Source organism: Lycorma delicatula, chromosome 3 (genome assembly GCF_047948215.1).
Source record: "Lycorma delicatula isolate Av1 chromosome 3, ASM4794821v1, whole genome shotgun sequence".
Classification (NCBI taxonomy): domain Eukaryota; kingdom Metazoa; phylum Arthropoda; class Insecta; order Hemiptera; family Fulgoridae; genus Lycorma; species Lycorma delicatula.
This window is the reverse complement of record NC_134457.1, coordinates 58,881,811-58,906,020: the sequence shown is the minus strand read 5'-3', so window position 1 is coordinate 58,906,020 and position 24,210 is coordinate 58,881,811. Positions and strand designations below refer to the sequence as shown.

General features: G+C 31.1%; 1 protein-coding gene across 4 annotated transcripts in view; it reads right to left on the bottom strand.

Annotated features, from left to right (window-relative positions):
- The window catches only part of LOC142321630 (leucine-rich PPR motif-containing protein, mitochondrial-like), a 57,243-nt gene that overhangs the window by 5,196 nt on the left and 27,837 nt on the right, over nt 1-24,210 (bottom strand). For all 4 annotated transcript variants that reach the window (XM_075359881.1, XM_075359882.1, XM_075359883.1 and 1 more), the window contains exons 8-14: nt 19,770-19,982; nt 17,061-17,263; nt 13,631-13,756; nt 8,881-9,021; nt 7,330-7,525; nt 4,395-4,596; nt 2,199-2,493 (exon numbers count right to left, since the gene is read on the bottom strand). In XM_075359881.1, coding sequence (XP_075215996.1) covers nt 2,199-2,493; nt 4,395-4,596; nt 7,330-7,525; nt 8,881-9,021; nt 13,631-13,756; nt 17,061-17,263; nt 19,770-19,982 — 1,376 coding nt within the window. The remainder of the gene's footprint in view (nt 1-2,198; nt 2,494-4,394; nt 4,597-7,329; nt 7,526-8,880; nt 9,022-13,630; nt 13,757-17,060; nt 17,264-19,769; nt 19,983-24,210) is intronic.

Genomic DNA, 24,210 nt, shown 5'->3' with positions numbered 1-24,210 from the left:
TCCCTTCTGTAATAACTTCATCCAGGAGCTGCCGGAAAGAGAGCCGCCACATAGTCCCTAACTTTGTTCTCTGGAAGCATTGGAAGTTGCCGCCTGAATCTGCCACTGATGATTTGAAATCCCTTATCTCAAGGGTCTCAATTGATGTCGTTAATAACCTCCTTCCACTTTTCTCTCTTTGCCTGTTTGATTTTATACTAGACCTGGCGTTGATAAAATTCCAGTAAAGGAAAAAGGGTTGTAACAAAAAAGTGGTTAAAATTTTTTTTGGGGGAGTTCGGGTGTCAAATTTCAGGGCAAAAGAAGCACCGAAATTTGACCCCTACCAAAAGAAGCAGAGTGACTCGAAACGGATAGAACCAGAAGAATAAGTTGGAAAAAGGAAAAATAGAGAAGTTGTAGGTGTAAAAAGAAATACTCTTATAATAGAGTCTAGCACTTAAAATAATTCACAGTAGCTCAACTTAATAGTCTGCAGAAAAAAAGCAAGTCCTTGTTTACAACTAGTAAACAACAGAATGACTTGAATATACGAGTATATTCGCAACTATGGTAATATAAAAATATACATAAAAAATTTGTTCGCTGACCAAAAGTCACAAAACTTCACTAACACAACCACCGATCAATACCTAACATCCGTATTCAAATAACAGCCCAAAAACCCATGAAAAGCACTAAAATTGCAGAGCAGTCTAACATACAGTCTACCAGAACAAGCTCTCTTACTAAACTATCAGTAGTCGCTTGAATGCAGTGTAGATTACTGCTTAATTTTTACTTTATATAGCGCTTACAGAGCAGTTATGTAGTTAACCCATTAGCCACTAATTGTTAAATTATTCATTAGAATAAAGAATAAACAGTCATTTAATTTCTTAAGTAATTAACTGTAAAAAAAAAGGTTAAATATTGTTTAAAACATTGCAAAATTAACTGATTAAAAACCACCACTGAGCAAACAGAGTTCCATTACAGGAACACTAGGAAGGCTGGTTTTATTCATTAAACACCTTGGCCACTAGTTTGAGCAATTTTAGAATCCTCAAATGAGAACCAAAGACTCGGGAGAATTCTACAGGCAGATTCTACGAAGCATATTCATGAAGGGCTGTCGGGTTATATTTAAATATTAGCGAGTCTGAACACAGTTTCAAACGTGCAGGGCCATCTATTGGCTATTTACGAAGCCACTGAAGTAGTTGTTTTGATTCAGTAGTCATTTGCCTGCCAGTGAATGCAGATCGCAATGTCCACGGCAATCATTTCTCCTGCCAGTTGTGAAGTGTGCGCTGTGATTTGATTTTTGTGTGCAAAAGGATCTACAGCTGCTGAAATACATAGGGAGTACCTGTTGTATCGAAATAGAGTAATGAGTGAAGGAAAGGTTAAACAATGGTGTTGAAATTTTAAAAATGGCCACACAAATGTGCAAGATAAAGAGTGGAGTGGCAGGCCACTGCCACCAAAATGTTGACAACATTTTGCTTGATTTCATGGAAGGTGGATCAACAATTACAGTTGACATGTACTGAAAAACGCTCACCAAACTGAGATGTGTAATCCAAAATCGACGATGCAGGAAACTGTCACCTGGCATAAACCTCCTTCACGACAACATGCATCCTCACACTGCTGCCTTAACCAAGAAGATTTAAGTTTTTGGTTGGGAACTTTTTGACCATCCTCCATGTAGTTCAGACCTTGCACCTAGCGACTACTTCCTCTTCTTGCATTTGAAAAAATAGTTTGGTGGACAACGGTTTGAAAATGACGAGGAACTCAAGACTGCTGTTGTCAACTGGTTCAATTTCTAGGCGGTGAACTTCTATGCAGAGGGGTTAAAGAAACTGGTGCACCATTACCAAAAGTGCTTGAACTGAATGGCAATTATGTGGAAAAGTGAAGTAGGTATGTAGTAAATTAAAACTTTAACTAAAAACCTTTTCTCATGAGTTCATTTTTTTTAAAGACCAAACGGCCCTTACTTTATGAATATGCCTCATGCATTAAGGAAATAGTTATAATTTGCCCTTCCAGACAGAGGCAGCCTACCTAATCCTATGTAAAAGTCAAGGATAAGGAAGGAAGAAAGGAACAACTGGCCTACAGAAGGGAGCAAGATCAGGATAGTTTATTAACTCATCCAGGAAAATTAGGGATTGTATAAATCAAACAGTTATTAATAAAAATCTTACCTTAACAAAATTGTTCATTTTTTTAACTAAACCACTTTCAGCTAAAGCAACTAAATATGCAACATTAGTATTTTCATCTCCATGAATGTTTTTCCCTATACTAATTACTTTTTGCAAAAGTTCTGTATAAACATTTACTTTTTTATTATTATCAATATTATTTTCATTAAATTTATCAAATACTTCTTGGTCCTCTCTTTTTATCAATTCACATAAAATTTCATGTTGTAAAGGTGTGCTTTTGTGATCTAGTGCACACTTCTCATAAATATTTACAGCACCGATGAAATCTTCCCTATCAAGAGAAAACAAAAATCAAAACATTAATATTATAAAGCTGCAACAACAATAACAACAATGGTGAGAAACTACATTAATTCAAATGTTATTTGTTGCAAATAGTCCACCTGGCTGGTTTAGTTGTTAACTCATCATCACAAATCAATTGTTTAACAGCTGATTTTCAAATTCTAGTAAAAGTTAGTTGCTTCATGCAGATCTGAATACTAGACAGTGGATACCGGTGTAATTTAGTGATTGGAATTCAATTAACCATGTCTCAGGAATGATTGGCCTGAGTCTGTACAAGACTACACCTAATTTACATGTAATACACATCCTTATCTAATTGGGATATAAGAGTTGGTTGCCTATTGTTCACTAGTTGAACAGATTGCAACGTACAAATTAGGAAAATAAAAATGTTGTTACAAATGGCAAACACATAGCTGAACTTTCTGACCTTAGCAAAAGTCCTCACTCTGATAAAATTGAGAACTGTTTTAATTTTAAGATATTCTTTATTTTATTACTTATTTAAACAGATATTTTCTAATCTAAAGAGAAAAATTATTAAAAAAAAAGTTACATACTGATTTGTTAACATGTTAAAGATTATAAAGATTCACTACATTTAATCCTATGCTAAGTTAATCTACATAAATGGTAATATGTAATAAATTTAGCTAACAATACAAATTATATTTGATTAAATAAAAAATTATTTAAAATTTAAAACAAGAAGGCAACCTCAACTGTTTAAAAAAATCATCAGTACATTCTGAAGAAACAATACATAAAAAAATTTATTTACAGAAAAAAAATAAAAAAATAGTAATAAATAAAATATTTACAATTATACATTTTTACACATAAATCATTGTAGAAAAAGTATTTCTAACAGTATTTTTAGAATAAAAGAAAAAATGTAAACGACCGCCGTTGTTTTTGGCAGTCTTAATCAAAATATTAAAGTTACCTTAAAAGTTTGTAAACCACTGAAATCTTAAACTCAGATTGGCCACCATGACCAATCACCCTTCTGTGGGGTAGGATAAAATACAAATTTATCACATGCAAAATAAATATATCAAGAACAAAAGTTATGACAGAGGATATAACTGCTTAATATTATTGAAAATTCTTATGCAATGACTTTTAGTAAATTTAAAATTCTAAAAGACTAAGAGACTGTTACAAATTTTAACAAAAAATATTAAAAGTAGTATAGTAACATAACTTCTTACTTGTGTCATACAGTTTATCTGCAATATACAATACAACCAAAGAAATGTTTCCAATTCTACACATCTTTCATATTCTACACACGTAAGCACCAAAAAGATTTTATGAAATCTTATAAGCCCAAATGACATAAATTAGATATACAACCTATCAGTTATTCAGTTATATATATACTATAGACTGCAACTAGGTAAATCCATTAATTTAAAAATCCATCTACGAACAGCTTTTCAGTTACATTACAATAAAAAGCCTCTTACAATGTGATTTATTTCTCAAAATTACAGCCCAGCAATGTATCTCACATTCAACTGTTCAATTAACACTTCTATTTTAATCCTGTTTCTAGTAGAATGTAAACCAGCAATTAAGTACGAGCATCAACAAATCAGTGAATCAACTCCTTCTCAGATTTCTTCTCATTAATGCTAATGATGATTTCATGCATTCATTAAGAATAGAATTCATTTCCATTACCTCTTAAATGATTACAGATTGACTACATTGATACTGCTTATCTTTTAACTTGAAAACTGCACCACTGAAGAATATTTAACTTAATAAAATAAAATATTAGTTACAAACAAAAGTAGCATCTTGTAATATACCACACAAATAGAATTAAATGAGCTGATAAGTAAAATTACTACTTGCTACCCAAACATACAGTACCTTATAAGATGTGATCGAATTAATGGTCCTAACATAATATTTGAAATATTGCAATAATTTTTATCAATTAATAAATTTAACATCTCTTTTGTTTTATGTGGACCATTATTTTCAGCAACAGTATTTAGAAGTTCCAAGCAATTCCTAGAAAAACTTTCTTGATGTTTTATTTCTTGTTTTTTACTCAAAATATCTACTCCACCTGAAAAACAAATTGCAAAGGTTAGCCACCATCAACAAAACTCATGTTTTTAATAATGGTGGTTATCATCAAGGGTTTTCAACTACTTTAAAGGAAGTAGACTTAATTCTAGAAGTACATTATTATTATTTAAATATTATGTTAGAAGCATTTTTCCCAGTAAGTATTTATTTAATCTATTCATTCATCTTAGGTTACTATAGATTATAAAAGACTACCTCAATATGAATTTTCACACCATATAATAATTAGTAATGTAACACATTAATTTGATACAATAAAATATTTCAAGTCAGAACTCTGTATAGTGTGGGTATTTCTCATAGTAAATGCAAATTTTCCTTCAATTTACTTTATTCTAAACTTTTCTAAAATGAAAAGAATTAATTTATGTATTTTGCATAATCTGTCAAATAGACCATCATAACACTTTCTTTTTCTTCTTTTCCCCTGGGCTGGATCCTGCAGTTAAGTATTACACAGGCCAGGGGAGTGTCCTTTACTCTAACGGGCCTCCACATCTCTGCCCGCCGATTGGATCTCACTTTGTGCCCGCCTCAAACCCTCAGAGTAGCATTCACCAGGCCCAGCTATGCCACCCCTGGGTCCCCACTCCAGTAGCCAGGACTCTGTGTTTATGCCAATGCCTCTAATGGGGGACATTCCGAGAAGGGCATCCCCACTGGGACTCAGTCTTTGTGTTCATCAAAACACTTTGTGCTCATTTAAATTACTTCATAGTATTTACCATTATAAATAAATTGTTCTGGATCAAGACATTACCATCTAAAAACTGCTAAATGTTACTACCAAATTGGTTTTAAATTTAACCATATATACTGCTGGCAACATCTTGTGGTTCAAAATAAAAATAATTGTGTATTTTATATTTGTTTAAATTCTGTTTTTAATTTTTATTTAAAGAAGTTAGTACCTAACCTTAGTTATATTTTAGTTATATTTTTTTATATGTTTGAAAGCAGTTTTAAATGTAAATCTACAGACATAAAACTTAGCTTATTGGCATTGTTATTCGATTGTTCAAAACAATCTTTTATTTGTTGTGTAATATTATTTGATTTGCAGCAATATTTTTGTTAATGGTGGTTATTGTTAAGGGTTTTCAACTATTTGAAAGGAGAAAATTAGACTTAATTCCAAAAATACATTATTATTTTAAAAATAGTTTTAGAAACATTTTTCCAATAAATATTTATTTTATTTATTCATCAAAGGTTACTACAGATAATGAAATCCAATTGAAGTTAACTATGAAGAGTTTTGTATTGGTCATTTTCACATAAAAATTGAAATCCTGAACAGGATTCAAACCCCAGAAAGCTTCCAGCTGAGAGACAATGCTTCTAGTCTACCAAAGAGGTCAGTTTTTTAAAAAACTTTATTTTTTTAAAAAAACGTGCAATAACTCAAATGAGCAGTTTTTATGAGCTATAAATTGATTTTTGGAATAAACAATAATGAACAGGTTGCTGTTATTAAATTATTAGTTGGTATAAAAAGTATGGTATTTTCCATTTTTGCAAATGGAAAAAATAATAATCAACAAGTTATTTTTACTAAAATATTAGTCTGTATATAAAATACATAAAATTATACAATTACAGGCAGTAGAATCTTAGAAAAAAATTTATTAATATTATTTAATTTTAATTATTATCCATTGATTCCATGAAAAATGTTTATCTTTTCACTTAACTCATATTAAATCTAGTCCCAACCACTTATTCAAAATTTTATCATCATATCTCAGTTTAAATTACCTAGCTTCTTGCTCTTATTTAAATTTCTAACACTCCACATTCTGGTTTCAAGAATATGAAATATTAAATAAGAATATTATGGATCTAGAATATACTACGATTTGAAAAATAACCAAAATATTCTTCAAACTAGATCTCATTTTTCCAACTTCATTTTCAACAGACTCTTAACTAACTAGAGGACTCTCTTAATTCCAGAATATCTTACCTGACATAACAGTTTCATACTGAATTACAAAAGAGAAGAAATAAAGGAAGACATTTCCTAGAAGATACAGTTTTAATTTTCTGCTACTTTGGCCTAAATTCTATTACAAAGTGCCCCTCCCGCAAAAAGTTATTTTTAAATTTCTATTATTCAGTTCAAAATCAATCATCAATTAGTAGACCCCAAACTACTATAATGTGTCTACTACCCCATCAGGAATCATTTTTGAACAGAACCATCTGCTATAGTAAACATACAGTAAAACACAGATAGTTCTTAAAGGCACAAAAACTCCCTCACTGGAAAGGCTCATGATTCCTAGAGGAAGCTAGATGTAATTAAATATAAGTATTTTTTGCTTGATGTAATCATCAAGCAAAAAATTGTGTATATGTCTGTACATGTACACTTAATTTTTTTATCTTAATACTGATATACAGACAACCACACTTGACTGGTGTCAATTTTGTTACACTTCAAATAATACTTCATATACTAAGTAACCTAACCAATAAAATATAATATTCCATATAAACTTCATACAATATTTTTAAAATTACATTTCACTTATACAAAGATAAGAAAATAAATAAAATTCGCAAATTTTATCAACAGTAACTTAATTTCAAATAATAATACAAAAGAACATAAATTCTAAATTTAATTTAAAATCCTGTAAACTTAATACTGATAAGACATAACATTTTAAAAAAAAGTAAGAAGAAATGTTTACAAAAAACGTACGTTCATATTGACCAGATTTAACATATAATGTGGCCAAGTCTATTAGTTTGTAAGTATCAAGATTAAAGTTAGAATAATTCTTCTCAATAGTGATTAAACAATTTTCTGCTTCTTGTAAATTTCCTATAATCACAAATGACTCCAAAAGCGAAGACAACATTCCAGGAGAGAATTTTAATCCACCATCTTCTAACTCCTATCACGAAAAAAAATTATTTTGTGTTATTTTAAAGTGACATATTACTAATTAATTTTATAACAGTCAAACCCTGTTATATTAGTTTATAAAGTTAAAGCAATCTTACTAGATACAACTTCTGACATCTTTTGTTGATCACACCAAAATCATAAAATATTTTTTATGTTTAATAATATTATTTTTCATTATATCAATACGCTGTTATAGTAATTAAACAAGTGGATGGGCGATGTAATAATCTACCGATTCAGACAGACATATTTTTATCTATCTCTCTCACCCTATCCCTTTCTCACCCTCTCTCTTACCCAGCTCTCTTTCTAAATGTGCTTGAATCAACAGAACTCGAGCCTCTTTACAAACATATATTATATGTATTTTCAGCATTAAATATGCCACCTTTAAACTTCAACCCCCTCTGGAGGGCCCTCTGAAATTTCCAGAGGGGAAATTTCAATTGATGTTAAAATTTAAATATCCCATTTTTAAGACATCCCCTAATCTTTGAAGGAGAAGCCAAATAAATTGGTACTCAAAATCTAGAGGCCGAATAGTCTGGATTCACCTGAACTGAATTAGTAGATTATTTGACACCTATAATAGTCATTAACCCTACTTTAACCACACAGTACAAATTTATAAACCTAATTCCATTTAGCATCAAGATAAATTTTTCAAAATTTTTCCCCAGGAGTAAGATTTTTTTTGTTTTCACAATATACCTACTGTACAAAAAATAAAACTAAGTTTTAATTTTTCACACTATATTGTAAAACAACTTCCTCCATGTGGATATAAGTCAGAGGTAATCAATTGCAACAACCATGATGCTTTGCATAGCGTACACCGCTGCTATTTACAATCATTAAATTTTCACAGAGCTCGTATAAACTTAACGTAAGATACTGCATATCCAAATATGCAGCCAAATATCTCAATCCAAATATCTCAAGTAAAATTAAAGTAATGCTACAACTTCTCACTGGAGTGGTATTTAAAGATTTCTGGAATTTTTTGTGCAAAACTCATATATAAAAGAAATAAACCACGAATACCAGAGGGAAAAAGACCAGCAGAATGACCTCTAACACATGAGATCAAATACTGAGGGATATGGGAAGGAAACCCTGAGTGAAGAAGTTGTAAGAGACCATGAGGCAGCATGCTGGTGAGGCTAAGTACCAAGTGAAGTATTAATGGACATAGTAGTAGATAAGTGGATATATCCCCTATAAATCATAGTGTTTAGGATGAACTTAATTAAATGATTTACATTTTAATGAACACTTGCGCTAATAACAGAATATACTCAACTGAATAACACAGACAATACAAAAACAGAATAACATCACCTTTTTAATCTCCAACACACGTCTGGTATTGCCTAGACGACTATGGTGCTGCAAAAGATGACGTAATACACCACGTGTATTCATTTTCTTATTTTTTAATTCAATCAGATGAGCTTCCAATTCATCTACTTTCATTTCTCTCTGAAATATTAATGAAATTTTAAATAAAATATTTGCAGTCTTAAATTCTTAAAGGTAATAATAAAAAAAATAAACAGCACATAGTGATAACCACTGCAAACATAGCAGAGGTAAAGCATGACCAATAAATACCACAAGAATATTGTTTCAAGAAATAAAAAATCTATTAACTCCTAAAAATATGAGCTTAAACAGGTGCAGCAATGAACCAGGTGATTTTGTAACGCTGTTTTTTTTAGAGATAGAGTTGAGTAGGGATGAAAGTGCTACTATCATTTTATAGCTTACTGAAAAGCATTTACTAGCAATGGAGCAATGAAGTAAAGAACAACATGCCTTTGCTGTGATAGTGTTTTACAAAAACTGTGACAGTTATGCAATTGCTCAGCATGAATTTTGAAAACGTTATGCAATTCAATTTTCAATATTGGGCTTCCAAAAACCGTAAAATTCTTCTAGAAATGCTGCAAAGAAGCATAATCAGCGGCTTTAGCAAGAAACTTACTGAGTGTGTATGTTATGGTAGTCATCTCCAAGATTTCATTTTTGGAAGACTTAAAATCAAAAATAGTAAATGCTTTCACGTCTATGTTGTGTTCATACTTGTAAAAACAAAATAAAATTAATACTTTACTTTTGATATTTTTAAAATCACCTGATTCACTGCCGCAACTGTATAATAATTTTATAAACAGTACATACACAGTCAGTAAAGTATCTGACATAATTAAGGTACCACAGTCCAGGGCAAGATGGACAATTCACAGCCTCTCTATAGGTTTATCAACTATTACATCCATTCACCTCATTTCATAATCTCCAAACTATTATCTCATAGCAGATACTATGGGAATTGGATCAACCGTAAAAATGGCTCCACGATATTACTGAGGAAAGTATTACCTTACGAGGTAACTGTTTCCTTTGAGAAATGAGGAGAAATTTAAATTTAACAGAACATTTATTATAGTTACCTGAACAATGACAAGAATTGAATTAGCTCCAATAACAAAACTGACAGGTAAGAATGTAAACTTACCTGTCAAGGTAAGTTTACATTCAACAATGTAAACTGAAGAGAAAAAAAAATGGTTTTTTTCTTCAGTCATTTGACTGGTTTGATGCAGCTCTCCAAGATTCCCTATCTAGTGCTAGTCGTTTCATTTCGGTATACCCCCTACATCCTACATCCCTAACAATTTGTTTTACATATTCCAAATGTTACCTGCCTACACGATTTTTCCTTCTACCTGTCCCTCCAATATTAAAGCGACTATTCCAGGATGCCTTAATATGTGGCCTATAAGTTTATCTCTTCTTTTAGCTATATTTTTCCAAATGCTTCTTTCATCTATTTGCCGCAACACCTCTTTATTTGTCACATTCTCCTATAGCACTGCATTTCAAAAGCTTCTAATCTTTTCTTCTCAGATACTTCGATTGTCCAAGTTTCACTTCCATATAAAGCGACACTCCAAACATATACTTTCAAAAATCTTTTCCTGACATTTAAATTAATTTTTGGTGTGAACAAATTATATTTCTGACTGAAGGCTCGTTTCGCCTGTGCTATTCGGCATTTTATATCGCTCCAGCTTCGTCCATCTTTAGTAATTCTACTTCCCAAACAACAAAATTCTTCTATCTCCATAATCTTTTCTCCTCCTATTTTCACATTCAGTAGTCCATCTTCTTATTTTTATTACATTTCATTACTTTCGTTTTGTTCTTGTTTATTTTCATGTGGTATTTCTTGTGTAGGACTTCATCCATGCCGTTCATTGTTTCTTCTAAATCCTTTTTACTCTCAGCTAGAATTACTATATCATCAGCAAATCGTAGCATCTTTATCTTTTCACCTTGTACTGTTACTTCGAATCTAAATTGTTCTTTAACATCATTAACTACTAGTTCTATGTAAAGATTAAAAAGTAACAGGGATAGGGAACATCCTTGTCAGACTCCCTTTCTTATTATGGCTTCTTTCTTATGTTCTTCAATTATTACTGTTGCTGTTTGGTTCCTGTAAATGTTAGCAATTGTTCTTCTATCTCTGTATTTGAAACCTAATTTTATTCCAGTCTACATTATCGAATGCCTTTTCTAGGTCTATAAATGCCAAGTATATTGGTTTGTTTTTCTTTAATCTTCCTTCTACTATTAATCTGAGACCTAAAATTGCTTCCCTTGTCCGTATACTTTTCCTGAAACAAAATTGGTCTAACACTTCTTCCACTCTCCTCTCAATTCTTCTGTATAGAATTCTAGTTAAGATTTTTGATGCATGACTAGTTAAACTAATTGTTCTGTATTCTTCACATTTATCTGCTCCTGCTTTCTTTGGTATCATGAATATAACACTTTTTTTGAAGTCTACGGAACTTCCCCTTTTTTATAAATATTAGACACCAGTTTGTATAATTTATCAATCACTTCCTCACATGTATTGTGCAGTAATTCTACAGGTATTCCATCTATTCCAGGAGCCTTTCTGCCATTCAAATCTTTTAATCCTCTCTTAAATTCATATCTCAGTATTGTCCTCTTCAACTTCCTCTTTTTCCTCTATAACACCATTTTCTAATTCATTTCCACTGTATAACTCTTCAATATATTCCAACCCACCTATCGACTTTACCTTTCATATTATAAATCCAATAAACACATTGGATTTTAATTTATGTACCCCAAAATTTTCCTTAACTTTCCTGTATGCTCCGTCTATTTTACCAATGTTCATTTCTCTTTCCACTTCTGAACACTTTTCTTTAATCCATTCTTCTTTTGCCAGTTTGCACTTCCTGTTTATAGCATTTCTTAATTGCCGATAGTTCCTTTTACTTTCTTCATCACTAGCATTCTTATATTTTCTACGTTCATCCATCAGCTGCAATATATCGTCTGAAACCCAAGGTTTTCTACTAGTTCTCTTTATTCCACCTAAGTTTGCTTCTGCTGATTTAAGAATTTCCTTTTTAACATTCTCCCATTCTTCTTCTACATTTTCTACCTTATCTTTTTTACTCAGACCTCTTGCGATGTCCTCCTCAAATTTCTTCTTTACCTCCTCTTCCTCAAGTTTCTCTAAATTCCACCGATTCATCTGACACCTTTTCTTCAGGTTTTAAACCCCAATCTACATTTCATTATCACTAAATTATGGTCGCTATCAACGTCTGCTACAGGGTAAGTTTTGCAGTCAATGAGTTGATTTCTAAATCTTTGCTTAACCATGATATAATCTATCTGATACCTTGCAGTATCACCTGGCTTTTTCCAAGTGTATATTCTTCTATTATGATTTTTAAAATGGGTATTGGCAATTACTAAATTATACTTCGTAAAACTCTATAAGTCGGTCCCTTCTTTCATTCCTTTTGCCCAGCCCGTATTCACCCACTATATTTCCTTCCTTGCCTTTTCCAATGCTTGCATTCCAATCTCCAACTATTATTAAATTTTCATCTCCTTTTATGTGTTTAATTGCTTCATCCATTTCTTCATATACACTACCTCATCATCATGGGCGCTTGTAGGCATATAGACGTTAAAAATTGTCTGTTTAGGTTTTGATTTTATCCTTATTACAATGATTCTATCACTATGCATTTTGAAATAATCTACTCTCTTCCCTATCTTCTTGTTCATTACAAAACCTACTCCTGCCTGCCCATTATTTGAAGCCGAGTTAATTATTCTAAAATCACCTGACCAAAAATTGTTTTCCTCTTCCCACCGAACCTCACTAATTCTTACTACATCTACATTTATCCTATTCATTTCCCTCTTTAAATTTTCTAACCTACCAACCTTTATTAAACTACTAACATTCCACGCTCTGACTCGTAGAATGTTATTTTATAATTTTCTGGTGACCCCCTCCTTAATAGTCCCCACCCGGAGATCCGAATGGGGGACTAGTTTACCTCCGGAATATTTTACCAAGGAAGGCGCCTCCATCATTGCTATATGAAAATGCAGAGAGCTACATTTTCTTGGAAAAAAAAGCAGCTGTAGTTTTCCATTGGTTTCAGCTGCGCAGTACTCAGAAGACTGAGTGATGTTGATATGGCCATTTAAGTTGTCCTGACTTATGTCCTTAACAACTACTGAAAGAGCTGCTGCCCTCTTTCAGGAATCATTCCTATCTGGCTCTCAACAGATATCTCTCCGATATTGTTGCACCTTCGGTCCAACTTCTCTGTATCACTGAACACTCAAGCCCCCTTACCAGCGGCAAGGTCTCATGATTCATAGAGGAGAAATGTGTTAAGATAATAAAACCATGGAAACTGGAGGACATGCAAAAGCCACAAAGCTACATTAAATAAACTAGTATCTACAGAATGCTTAAGATTAATAAATTTTATGCAGTTCCTTACATGCTGTTTGAGTTAATTATTATTTAATCAACAGAGCAGTTGGTAGCAATAGTCATTAAAAAATAAATATACCATGTTACAAAAATCAGAAATGCAAAAATAAAAAACCCATTTTAATAACTATTTATCCACTCAATATTACAAGTAAAATAACATATTTTAAAAATTATATTTAATAAGACAGACAAAAGATAATTCCCTTAATTAACAGTCTTATTTATACTGACTGGATGTAAAATGCTTGGATGAATGTTTAAACTGTTCATGTCATTCTGCATCCTTCCTCCTTCGAGAACAGTATCAATTTTATTCAATAAATTTGTGGATAAACTATAACCTGATTTCTCCAAAGCCTGAAATTTTCATACAAGTATCTAATTACAACAAAGACATAAATTATAAAAAATTATGAACATTTAAAAAATAATATATAAACAATATAAAATTAGATATCCTAATCATTCCTTTTTGTATATTAATACTTAAATACTCAATGATTACAAATGAATTAATGTCATAAAAATTTTTGTAGGAATATCTATTAACTGAAGTCTAGAAAATTCATATTAGCAGACAGATCATCCATCTTCTATATCAATGATATTTATGTAGACTGATGCTTTGAGTCTTTACAGATACAGAAAGTAACAGATTTATATTTTAACTTTGTAATATCAGTCATATAAAGTTGACTTTCAGACAAGTATATATATATATATATATTAAACAACTTAACCACCAAACTCAGTAACAGATAAAATCTAAAAAAAAATTAATACCACTAGTTGACTTTCACAGGATCCTGCGAAAGTCGATTATTGGAATTAGTTTTTGTAGGTTTTTGTTAGAAAAACCTAAAAAATGAATTTAATTAGCACAGTGGTAAAAATGTTGTGAATTATTTGAATTTTCAAAAAGATGAGTGTGAGTGTAAAGTCAGTAGTGTGTACTGGTTTCTCTTTTACTTGAAAAATAGATAATGTAGGAGATGATAAAGTTACTTGAAGTTTGGTAGAACAATTTTTAAAAACAGGGCTTTGATTCTGAACAAATTCATTAAGAGGGTGGTAAGATATGGAGTACCGTAAAATATTTCAATAAAAATTTCTGAAAGTAAATTATTTTCTTATCGTTTTGATAGTAGTAGTATTGGAAAATTTATTCTTTAACTCCTTCAATCAACACAAATTTCATTCAATATTGGTTTTTAATGATTTTATTGTGCTTTATTAGTTAATTATCTGTATAGAATATTTTTAAGGAATGCTTAAATATTTTTTGATACATTTTTCAAAAAATTAAGGAGGATAATCAGTTATGTTCAGACAAAATTCTATAATATTAGTATAAACATTGGAAATTTGGTAGGATGTCTTCTAGGATGTATGTTACACAATTAAATTTTTAAAATCTGCCAAGAGAATAGTAAGAAAAATGGTCCAGGTATCATATCACAATAAAAATGTCAAAACATTTTTTTAAATTTTTTATTGCCTCTTTGATGTATGTAACATTCGAGAAAATAAATTTTCCTAAAATCACCCTCTGCAAAATACTTTAAATAATATTTAACATATTTTTAAAATTAATATATATATACTAATTTCAATCAGAAGTTGTTTTCACTAATCATTAATAATTAAGCTAAAATATGATTCCTGAGTGTTGAAATTCTAATTTGGTAAACATCTGAAAAAAAGTGGAGGATAAAAAATTTAAATTATTCTAAAACATTGTTAAAAAATCTGATGTGAACACTACATGACTTCCTTGTACACCTACTAAATTACATATGCACTATTTTTTAAATGAAAAGTACATAAGATTTTATTTCATTAATAACTTTTTTTTCATTCTTTTTTTAATGTTATTATTGAATTATTATTTATTGTAATTTTTTACAATCAGAGATTAATAATTATTAATAAATCAACATATTTAAATTAAAAAAAAAACTTAAAAAGAAAGGAAATGAAGTCTGATTCGAACCGATGTGCTCTCCCCTTATAAGTACCAAATATTTCATTAATTAAAATTTAATTTGGATATAACTCTGGAATGAATGAAAACAATTACCATTTTAGATCGTTAAAAAGCTCTTAATGAGGGCTTATTACTGCAGTTAAGAAAAAGTCCAAAATCCAAATCTTTTTAATTTTGGGCTTTTTTGGTCCAGTCAATTGCAATCAAAAGGGGAGGTGCATAACTAGATGTTACAAAAGTCCTAAATCCAAAATTTCAACATCCTACAGCTAATTGTTTTTGAGTTATGCGGGATACGTACAGATGTTACACTGAAACTAGTTAAAATGGATTCAGGGATGGTCAAGATGGATAATTCCATTGAAATCTGAAATTTTTTGATATTTCCTTTCCTTCATACAAGGAATTAAAAAGTGATGCAAACTGACAATGATGCTAAAAAACCTTTTATTTAAAATAAATTTTTTAAATTATGAAATTTGTAAATTCCACTTACAAAGTCATGAAAGTTAACAAAAAGTCTTGCTACACTTTTTTTATAGGTATATTTAGATAGCTTTTTTCTAATTAAATATACAAAATACAATAATAATTACTATGAAAATGATAACATTAATAATAGTAAAATACAACTAATGGCAGACAGGGAAAAATATAATATGAAACAAATGAAATACATGTAAATGCAAAATAATTCTTAAAAACATCCTGAAACAATACTAACATCATAATGTTTGACAAATGTAACAAACCTGCATAAAAAAAAATAATATATCTTATCAACAGAGCTACAAAAAGATGCAAAATGAAAAAATACAAGCAATTTGTTAATAGAAAAAAGATTATAAAGACTGAAAACGTAACACTATGTCACTGTAACTTTCAATTAAAATACAATCATTAAAATACTACAATAGATTAACATGAAAAATTGTGTGTGTGTGTATATATGTATATATATATATATATATATATATACAAAGCTCCTTTATTTTCTCTCCTTTATAATGGCTAAATGTCTATTTCAGTCTAGGGGAAATATTTTTTTCTACTTCAGTAAATCCTATGGAAGAGCAAACATTGACTCGTGTATCATTATTTTTTCCTACATCAAATCCCAAATTTTCAAATAACTACCCTCAACAATACATGTATCTATATTAAAGGGTATTGTTAATGTACAGTAAGGTACATTGTTAAAGGGTAAAAATCTTTTACTAAAGGATAAAAAAAGATCCAAAGTTTCATATTTTTATATTATACATGTGCAAAATATTTTTTTTTAAGTTTGGTTTACTATTAACTTCTTTTTATAATAAAATGTCTCAATAACTATACTGTAGGAACCAAGATGGGTTAGTTATATTTTAGAAAGGATGTTGTAGCAATCTCTCTCAAAACTTTTCTGCAATACAATATCTGTTGTCTTCATATTTGAATTGTATCACTCAAATTCAACAAAAAAATAAGCATTCAATTTAATAAAGCTAGTTAATCATAATTTCTTACTAACATCTTCAAATTTTATTTTATGTCCTTTTAAATAATGATTAACAATAGCAATAGTGGGAATTCAAAAACAAGTTTTTAGTCAATTAATACTTCATCATAAGATATGTAGTAACAATTTTTGAATCTCAGATTAGATGATTTTATAATAAGGATTTAACATACCGTAACAGTTTTAGAAAGAAGTTCATTCTCAACAGGATTTTGTCGTTGAATCAATATAAATTCAATTAAATCATCTCCAGCAGATTCTTCTTTGACCAACTTTAATATTGCCATAAGCGAACTGACATCTTTTGTCTTTAAATATGCTGTGGATAGTAATTTCACCATCTTCTTCCACTCTAAATTGGTTTTATATCGACTACCTATAAAATGAACCACCATTGTTTACTTAAGAATTTAGAAATATTAACATTAAATGGATCTCTCACAAAGTATATTGTGTAATACAGTATAGTAAATGTATTGCACTATGGATGAATATACCTTAATTTACCAATAATTAGATATGATCCATTTGCTAAATCATAGAGAAAGAGATTTATCCAGTACCATAGATTTATCCATTTATCCATAGAGATAGATGGAATTTAAAAACCAATAGTAAAGTAAAAATAAAACCCAAACACTATCTTATTGATTGGTAAACTTTTGGTTAATGACCTCTGAGAGTGTAGAAAAGACACAAACTATAATTTTCAAAAAAAAGTATAAAAAAAGGAGAACACTTCATGAAATATGTATGTCTTTATATGTTGGAAATACTGATATTATCCAATCTGAAATAATCCAATCAATCCAACATCTGAATTAAATCCCCCTACATCCTAGGAAATGGCCATCCTGGTCAATCAGGTAAAGGGAAAAGTAACATCTCATAAATGACAAATCTTGTAATACCGCAAAAAGTAAAATTACTCTATAGCAAAATTTTGGATCCAGTTTGAATTTGTGCAGCAAATCTGCCTAGAACATAAAATCAAGATTAACATACCAAATCATTACTTGATGGTTAAAGACTATTACATGACTACTACATAACTACATCACCACTATTCCTACATAAAAAGTTTGCATATAATTCTAATGTGTCTCAATACAAACAGAAAATGATCAATTCTTCAACTGATTATCTCATACAGACAATTTCCATGGACATTAATGTAATATCTTTGTCACAATTATTGAAAATAGCTAGCAAATCACCAAGCCATACTGCATTAAATTAACATTCTGCAAAGAATGTATAATCAGAATTAACCAGGTGGTTCTATGATCTATTAAATTAACTGAGAGTAGACTAAATTTGTCAACTAAAAATTCTAAAAAAATTAGTGATATTAAAAATTATTGTCTCCATGTTAAATAAAACTTAGATGCTTTTTATCATTTTTTAAAAATATTTTTTTGTTTAGACATACTTTTTATTTGAGCTAGCATTTCAAAACTTAGATTTTATAGAAAGTAAATTTTTTCAATCATTAACAAATTTATCTCACAGTTAACACAATTAGATTCTTTATTTTATGTAACCTATTTTCATAATATAGTTGCATATATCGTTCATATTTCATAATCAGTCTTATAAAATAAATTTCTTCTACTTTAAAAACAATCTCCATCGCATTAAATGCACCAGAAGAGCAGATTTCCAGTTTTAATTAACCTTGAAAACATACCCAAAAACCTAGTTTTTTGTCTCTAACTCCAGTTTTTGTGAACCAATACGCTTGAAATCAATGCGTTTCTATTTCTACTAAGTTTACATTCATTCTATTAAATTATATCAATTGATCAGGATTACATCAAGAATGTGCCCAGTAGAATATAAAAAAGCTGAAAATGTACCCAAAAACCTTTTTTTTTATCTAACTCTGGTTCTGAGAATCAAGTAAGTTGATGACTTGAAAATCAACAGGGCTCTATTCCCAATAGGTTTACATCAACCCACCAAGTTTCTTAAAATTGGTTAAGATTTACGTCATGTAGAGCAGACAAAGACTCTTTTACACTCATACATACATGTATATAAACATTGCAGAACTGTGTTCAGAAGACTCCAAAATATAAAGGGTATATTATTATATCCTCCCCTCCCCTCACAATGACAATTTATACACACATATGTATATAAAAATGAACAGACGCAGTAGCAGAAGTAAACAAAGATGATTTATAGCATACTGTTGTGCAACAACTGTACTCAACTTTTTAAAATTCTTTTAAGTTTTAGGTAAAATCATTACTATTTTATTTAATGTGATCATAAAGGTAGGTCCTAATTTATTTATTTCCTAATTTATTTTATTTATTTATTTTTTTTGGCCTAATTTATTTCTAATGTTCATTTGATTTTCATGCAAAGTACTAATCAACAGTAAAATAATGACCAAAGTGAGATAATTTTTAAAAGATTTTTATGTTTACCCTCTTCAATTCTCAAGAACAGCAAGAGTTTATAACAATCTTATAGTGCATTAACAATTCATGAAAAACTTCCAACTAATCTTTGAATTCCTTTTAAACACTTTTTCTGAGTTACAGCAAACAGCAAATTGGTAAAATTTTTACCTCCTAGGTTGAAAAATTCTTAACTTATATCTTAGCAGGTGTCCATTTCGAAAAGTAAAACTCCAGCACCAAATCCCAATTCTCAGCTCTAGATGTTACTAAATTATAGTTTTAAATGAGTCAATATGTGAGTTTTAACAAGTATGCATATTATCCGTTAAATGTTTTATAGATGAAAAACATCATGAAGGTTTTCTTTTTCCCACTTTTTATTAGAGGTATGGCATCAGTTGTATATATATATAAAATAAAGTTTAAACAATAATAAAAGATTCATTATAAATAGATAAAATATCTTACAAACAGCAGCAGCTCCTTTTAAGTCGTTGTGAAATAGCAAACACAGGACAACAGAAGAAAGTACATTATTTAAAGATAAACCTCTGTCTTGCAATTTACGAACCAACTCCACAGGTTGTGAAAGATCACAATGAATGCAAACCCACTCAGCCAAAGTTTCAATATTGGGAGTAACACCAAGATGTAACATTGTTTTTAACATGTTCAACACACCTTTAAAAACAAAATAGACAAAATTTAACACTTTAAGTAAAAAAATAAACAATAGCAAACAATAGTTTAATAGACTATACCATATGAGGGTAAATCAAATTTAAACAGTAATTCTGCTATTCTACACAGCAAGCAGTTCTGAGCTGGATGGCGGAGTGTGGAATAATGTTTGGTGTGTTAGAGAGGGGGAACCAGCTTGGTTAGCTCCTTTGCTCTGTTCTGTCATCAGTACGGCCATGATTGAGCAAGAGGTTCCGTCGTCTGTTGCACAATGTATAATCATAAAGTTTTTAACTAATGAAGGTGTTAGACCTGCAGAAATTTTAACTCGTTTAGTGTCGCTGAATGGCTTCGATGGCATGTGGCACTTAATAACCTTATGATAGCCCTGAAAAGGGTCGTTTTTGTCATCGATTAGCTTTGAAAGCTCATTGTAATTAACAACCTTATGGTAACCCTGAGAAGCGCTGTTGTCGTTGAATGACTTTGACGACTCGTAATAGATAACCTTGTGGGGGCCGTTTTTTACGTTAGCTCTGAGAAGAGCTGTTTGGTCTGGATCTTGCGGCTTGTCCATTGAAGTCAGACCGAGCTTTCCCTCAGTGGCAGTTGGGTCCTCACTACATCATGGCAGTGGTGGCCCCCACAGCCCTGCAGTGACGGGTCAGAATCAGTCGTCCATCACCAGTATGGCCAAGGCAATTCTCCCCGAGTGATCCCACACTGGGCCATCTCCTACTGCTGAGTCCACTGGCAGGGCGATTGAAGCCTGGCGAGCTGGAGCGGGAAGGTAGCATCCATGTCCAGCAGCTCCCTCAGAGGGCTGGCCAGGCTTGTTGCTCGGGCAGTGATGTTAGCATTTGCCGGGAGGTCCCACATTGAGGCAGCCAAGGAACTTCTTCTGACTTCTTCCATCTTCTTCTTCTTCTTCTTCTTAGTCTTCTCCAGGTGGTGGTCGACGATGAATTGTAAATTCACTCTTATGCACGCTCTTTTATTGGAGCCTGAGAGTGATGTTGCCGCAGTATAGGTATGGTGGGAGAACTGCACAGTCATCTGTGAGGCAGTAGTGATGCTTGTATCAGCATGTATATATACTGTGCACCAGCTCACATCTGAGTTGCCACTGTATTCATCTGCATATATTAAATTAGGCATATATGTGGTAACAGTTTGGGGACGCTGCACTGTCCCAGAACCGAGTGTATATGTGGGCCAGATAATTTAAGGGCGAGCAAGAACGTGCAGAAAACAAAAGTTATGATCAACACCCAATGTCAAGTCTCACAGCTGACACATCCATGCCATTTGAGAGCTTATCGAAGGTGATCATCGGTTCACTGTTCCAGAAATCACATTAGAAGAGGGTATCAACTATGGGAAAACTCAACTCATTATCACTGATCATCTTAGCTTTAGAAAAATTAGTGCTCAGTGGGTTCTAAAGTTGTTTACTGAAGATCAAAAACAGGTCAGGTTGGAAATCTGTGAGAGGCTTCTGAATCAATTTTAACAAGGGAATAATTTTTTGAGGTGCATCTTCACATATGATGAGACATGGGTCCATCACACTCCAGAGTCAAAAATGGCAAATAAGGAGTGACGAAGGAAGGATGAGGGCTGCAAGTGAAGGTTAAAACCCATCTGTCAGCTAGAAAAGTTTTTGCAACTTTTTTTTTGACTCAAGTAGAGATTTATTCATTGATTTTTTCCATAATCAACTAATGGAATAGAATAGAATGCAACTGGCATTCTATTGCCAGCTGCTACAGCCAACAAAAGCTGCCTGGTGAAACAAAAAACGAAGTATACCCATCAGAGATGTCAACCTTTTCCAAGACAATGCCGGCCGCATACCACAAGGGATAAATTGAAAAAATGGACTGGGAAATCCAAGGGTTTCCCCTTCATTGTGGGAGGTGATCTTGATCACCTCCCACAAATGAAAAGCAGTCCAGATGTGTCCCCTGTGACAATTTTTTGTTTGCGCTCTTGAAAGAATCGCTTGGAGGGGTATGATTTGAAAACAATGAAGACGTCGCAGGAGCGCATGCGCAATTAGTTAACGACTCATCCTCAAACCTTTTATGAACAAAGAATATTCAAGCTTCCAAATCGCTGGAAAAAGTATGTAGATCGTGCAGGAGACTACACAGAGAAATGATAAAGGTATGAATTGTATATATTATTAATCAATAAATTTATTAAAAAAAATTACCATTTATATTTGATTTACCTTCATAGATAAATTAACAGTTAATATAATCCACCTTACCAGCACGTTGATACGTTCTCTAGATCTTTCAACTTACTTGAAAGCTATCAACTGGAGTTAAAATTAATGCATTAAAGTCAAAGTTTAAAAAATATAGTTAAAATTTAAAAACAGTCATGACTGTCCCAGTCCTACTAGTATACTGAAGGAATATACATATACTCTGCTGGATTAAAATGAAATCAAACGGAACCATGTTATCAAAGAGATAATTATTAGATTAAATTATTACTTCTTTATATTTATGTTTAGTATGTTTATAAATATCGTCTTTAAAAAATTTTTGTTCATTAATTAAGTTTTTATTATTACAATATACATGATATTTTTCCAAATTAGAAGTATTATAATATTTGTAAGAAATATATAAGATTTCATGAAATTATTATGTTTGATTGTATGACCATATAATTAATTATTGTGTTATTTAATGTGTTGTTACGATATATTTCTAATTTTATTTTGTTATCTACATTATTATATTGTATTTTTATATCCATAACCATGTAAAATTGGTATATAAATATTATAATTTCAAGTTAAAGATGAACAAAATCGAAGCTAATATTAAATTCAATAAAATATGCATTAAAAATAATATTACACCCAACTGTGTTAATATTCCTATTAAAAATAACAGTAAATCAGCCATTATGCTGAAAGGGCGTATGGAGATGAAGCTCTGTCATAAGCCCAAGTTATTAATTAGGTGGTTTAAAGCATTTTCAGATGGCCAGAAATCAGTTGAGGACAATCCATGAACTGGAAGATCATTAACGTCAAAAAGTAACAACAATGTTGAGCGAATCAGAGACTTGGTATAGTACGACCAGTGATTAACTGTCAGAATGATTGCAGAACAATTGAATTTGAACCATATCACAGTCCATCAAATTTTGACAAACAAATTGGACATGAAAAATGTTTATGCAAAATTGGTCCCAAAAAACCTCACTGTTGAACAGAAAATCAACAAGGTGAAAGTGTGTCGCGATCTTCTAGGATGAATTGAAACGGATGCTGATTTTCTAAAAAATGGCTGGTGATGAATCTTGGTTATTTGAGTACAACACAGAAACAAAACACCAGAGTAAGGAGTGACACACTTCAAACACACCACATCCCAAAAAAGTAAAAATGAGCAAATCAAAACCACACTAATTTGTTTCTTCAATAGTAATGGCATTGTCCATATGGATGTTTTGCCAACAGGACAGATTGTAAATCAATATGTTTACCGAGAAATTCTTGAAAAACTCCAGAAAAGAGTTGCCTGCATGAGATCAGTCATCTAAGACAACTGGATGCTGTATCATGACAATGCACCTTGTCACACTGCACTCTCAATTTATGAATTTTTGGCAAAGAAAAACATTCCTGCAGTTCCTCAACTATCTTATTCATCTGATTGAGTCCCTGTGACTTTTTCCTGTTCATAACTTTAAAAAACACCTTAAAGGACACCATTTTGGGACAGTAGAAAACATTTAAAAAAAATTAAACCTGCAGAATATTCCAGTTTCTGAGTTCCAACACTGCTATGAATGCTTGGAACAACCAAAGAGTAATAAAGGAATTTTTACTCTATCCTAATATTTCAGGTAAGATTGTTGAATTAATAATTGTATAAATACTTGATATTAAGTAATATTTTGGCAATTGTGTAACTTTTCAATTTATTAAAGAATTGGAGGATCATATATCACTTTCAAATGAAATATATTTAAATGAAGTGCAGCAAAAAATATGTATATGTAATTTAATAGGCATTCAAGGAAGTCATGTGGTGTCCACATCAAATTTTTTCAGTTGAATTTTATCACTTTCAACATTACTATACATTACTATCAAATTTTGTGTTTTCCAGGTTATAATGAACTAGCAGATGCTAATGAACAATAAAAATGGTTACAAGCAGAGAAAACAAGATTTTTACCTGCCAGTGACATTTTA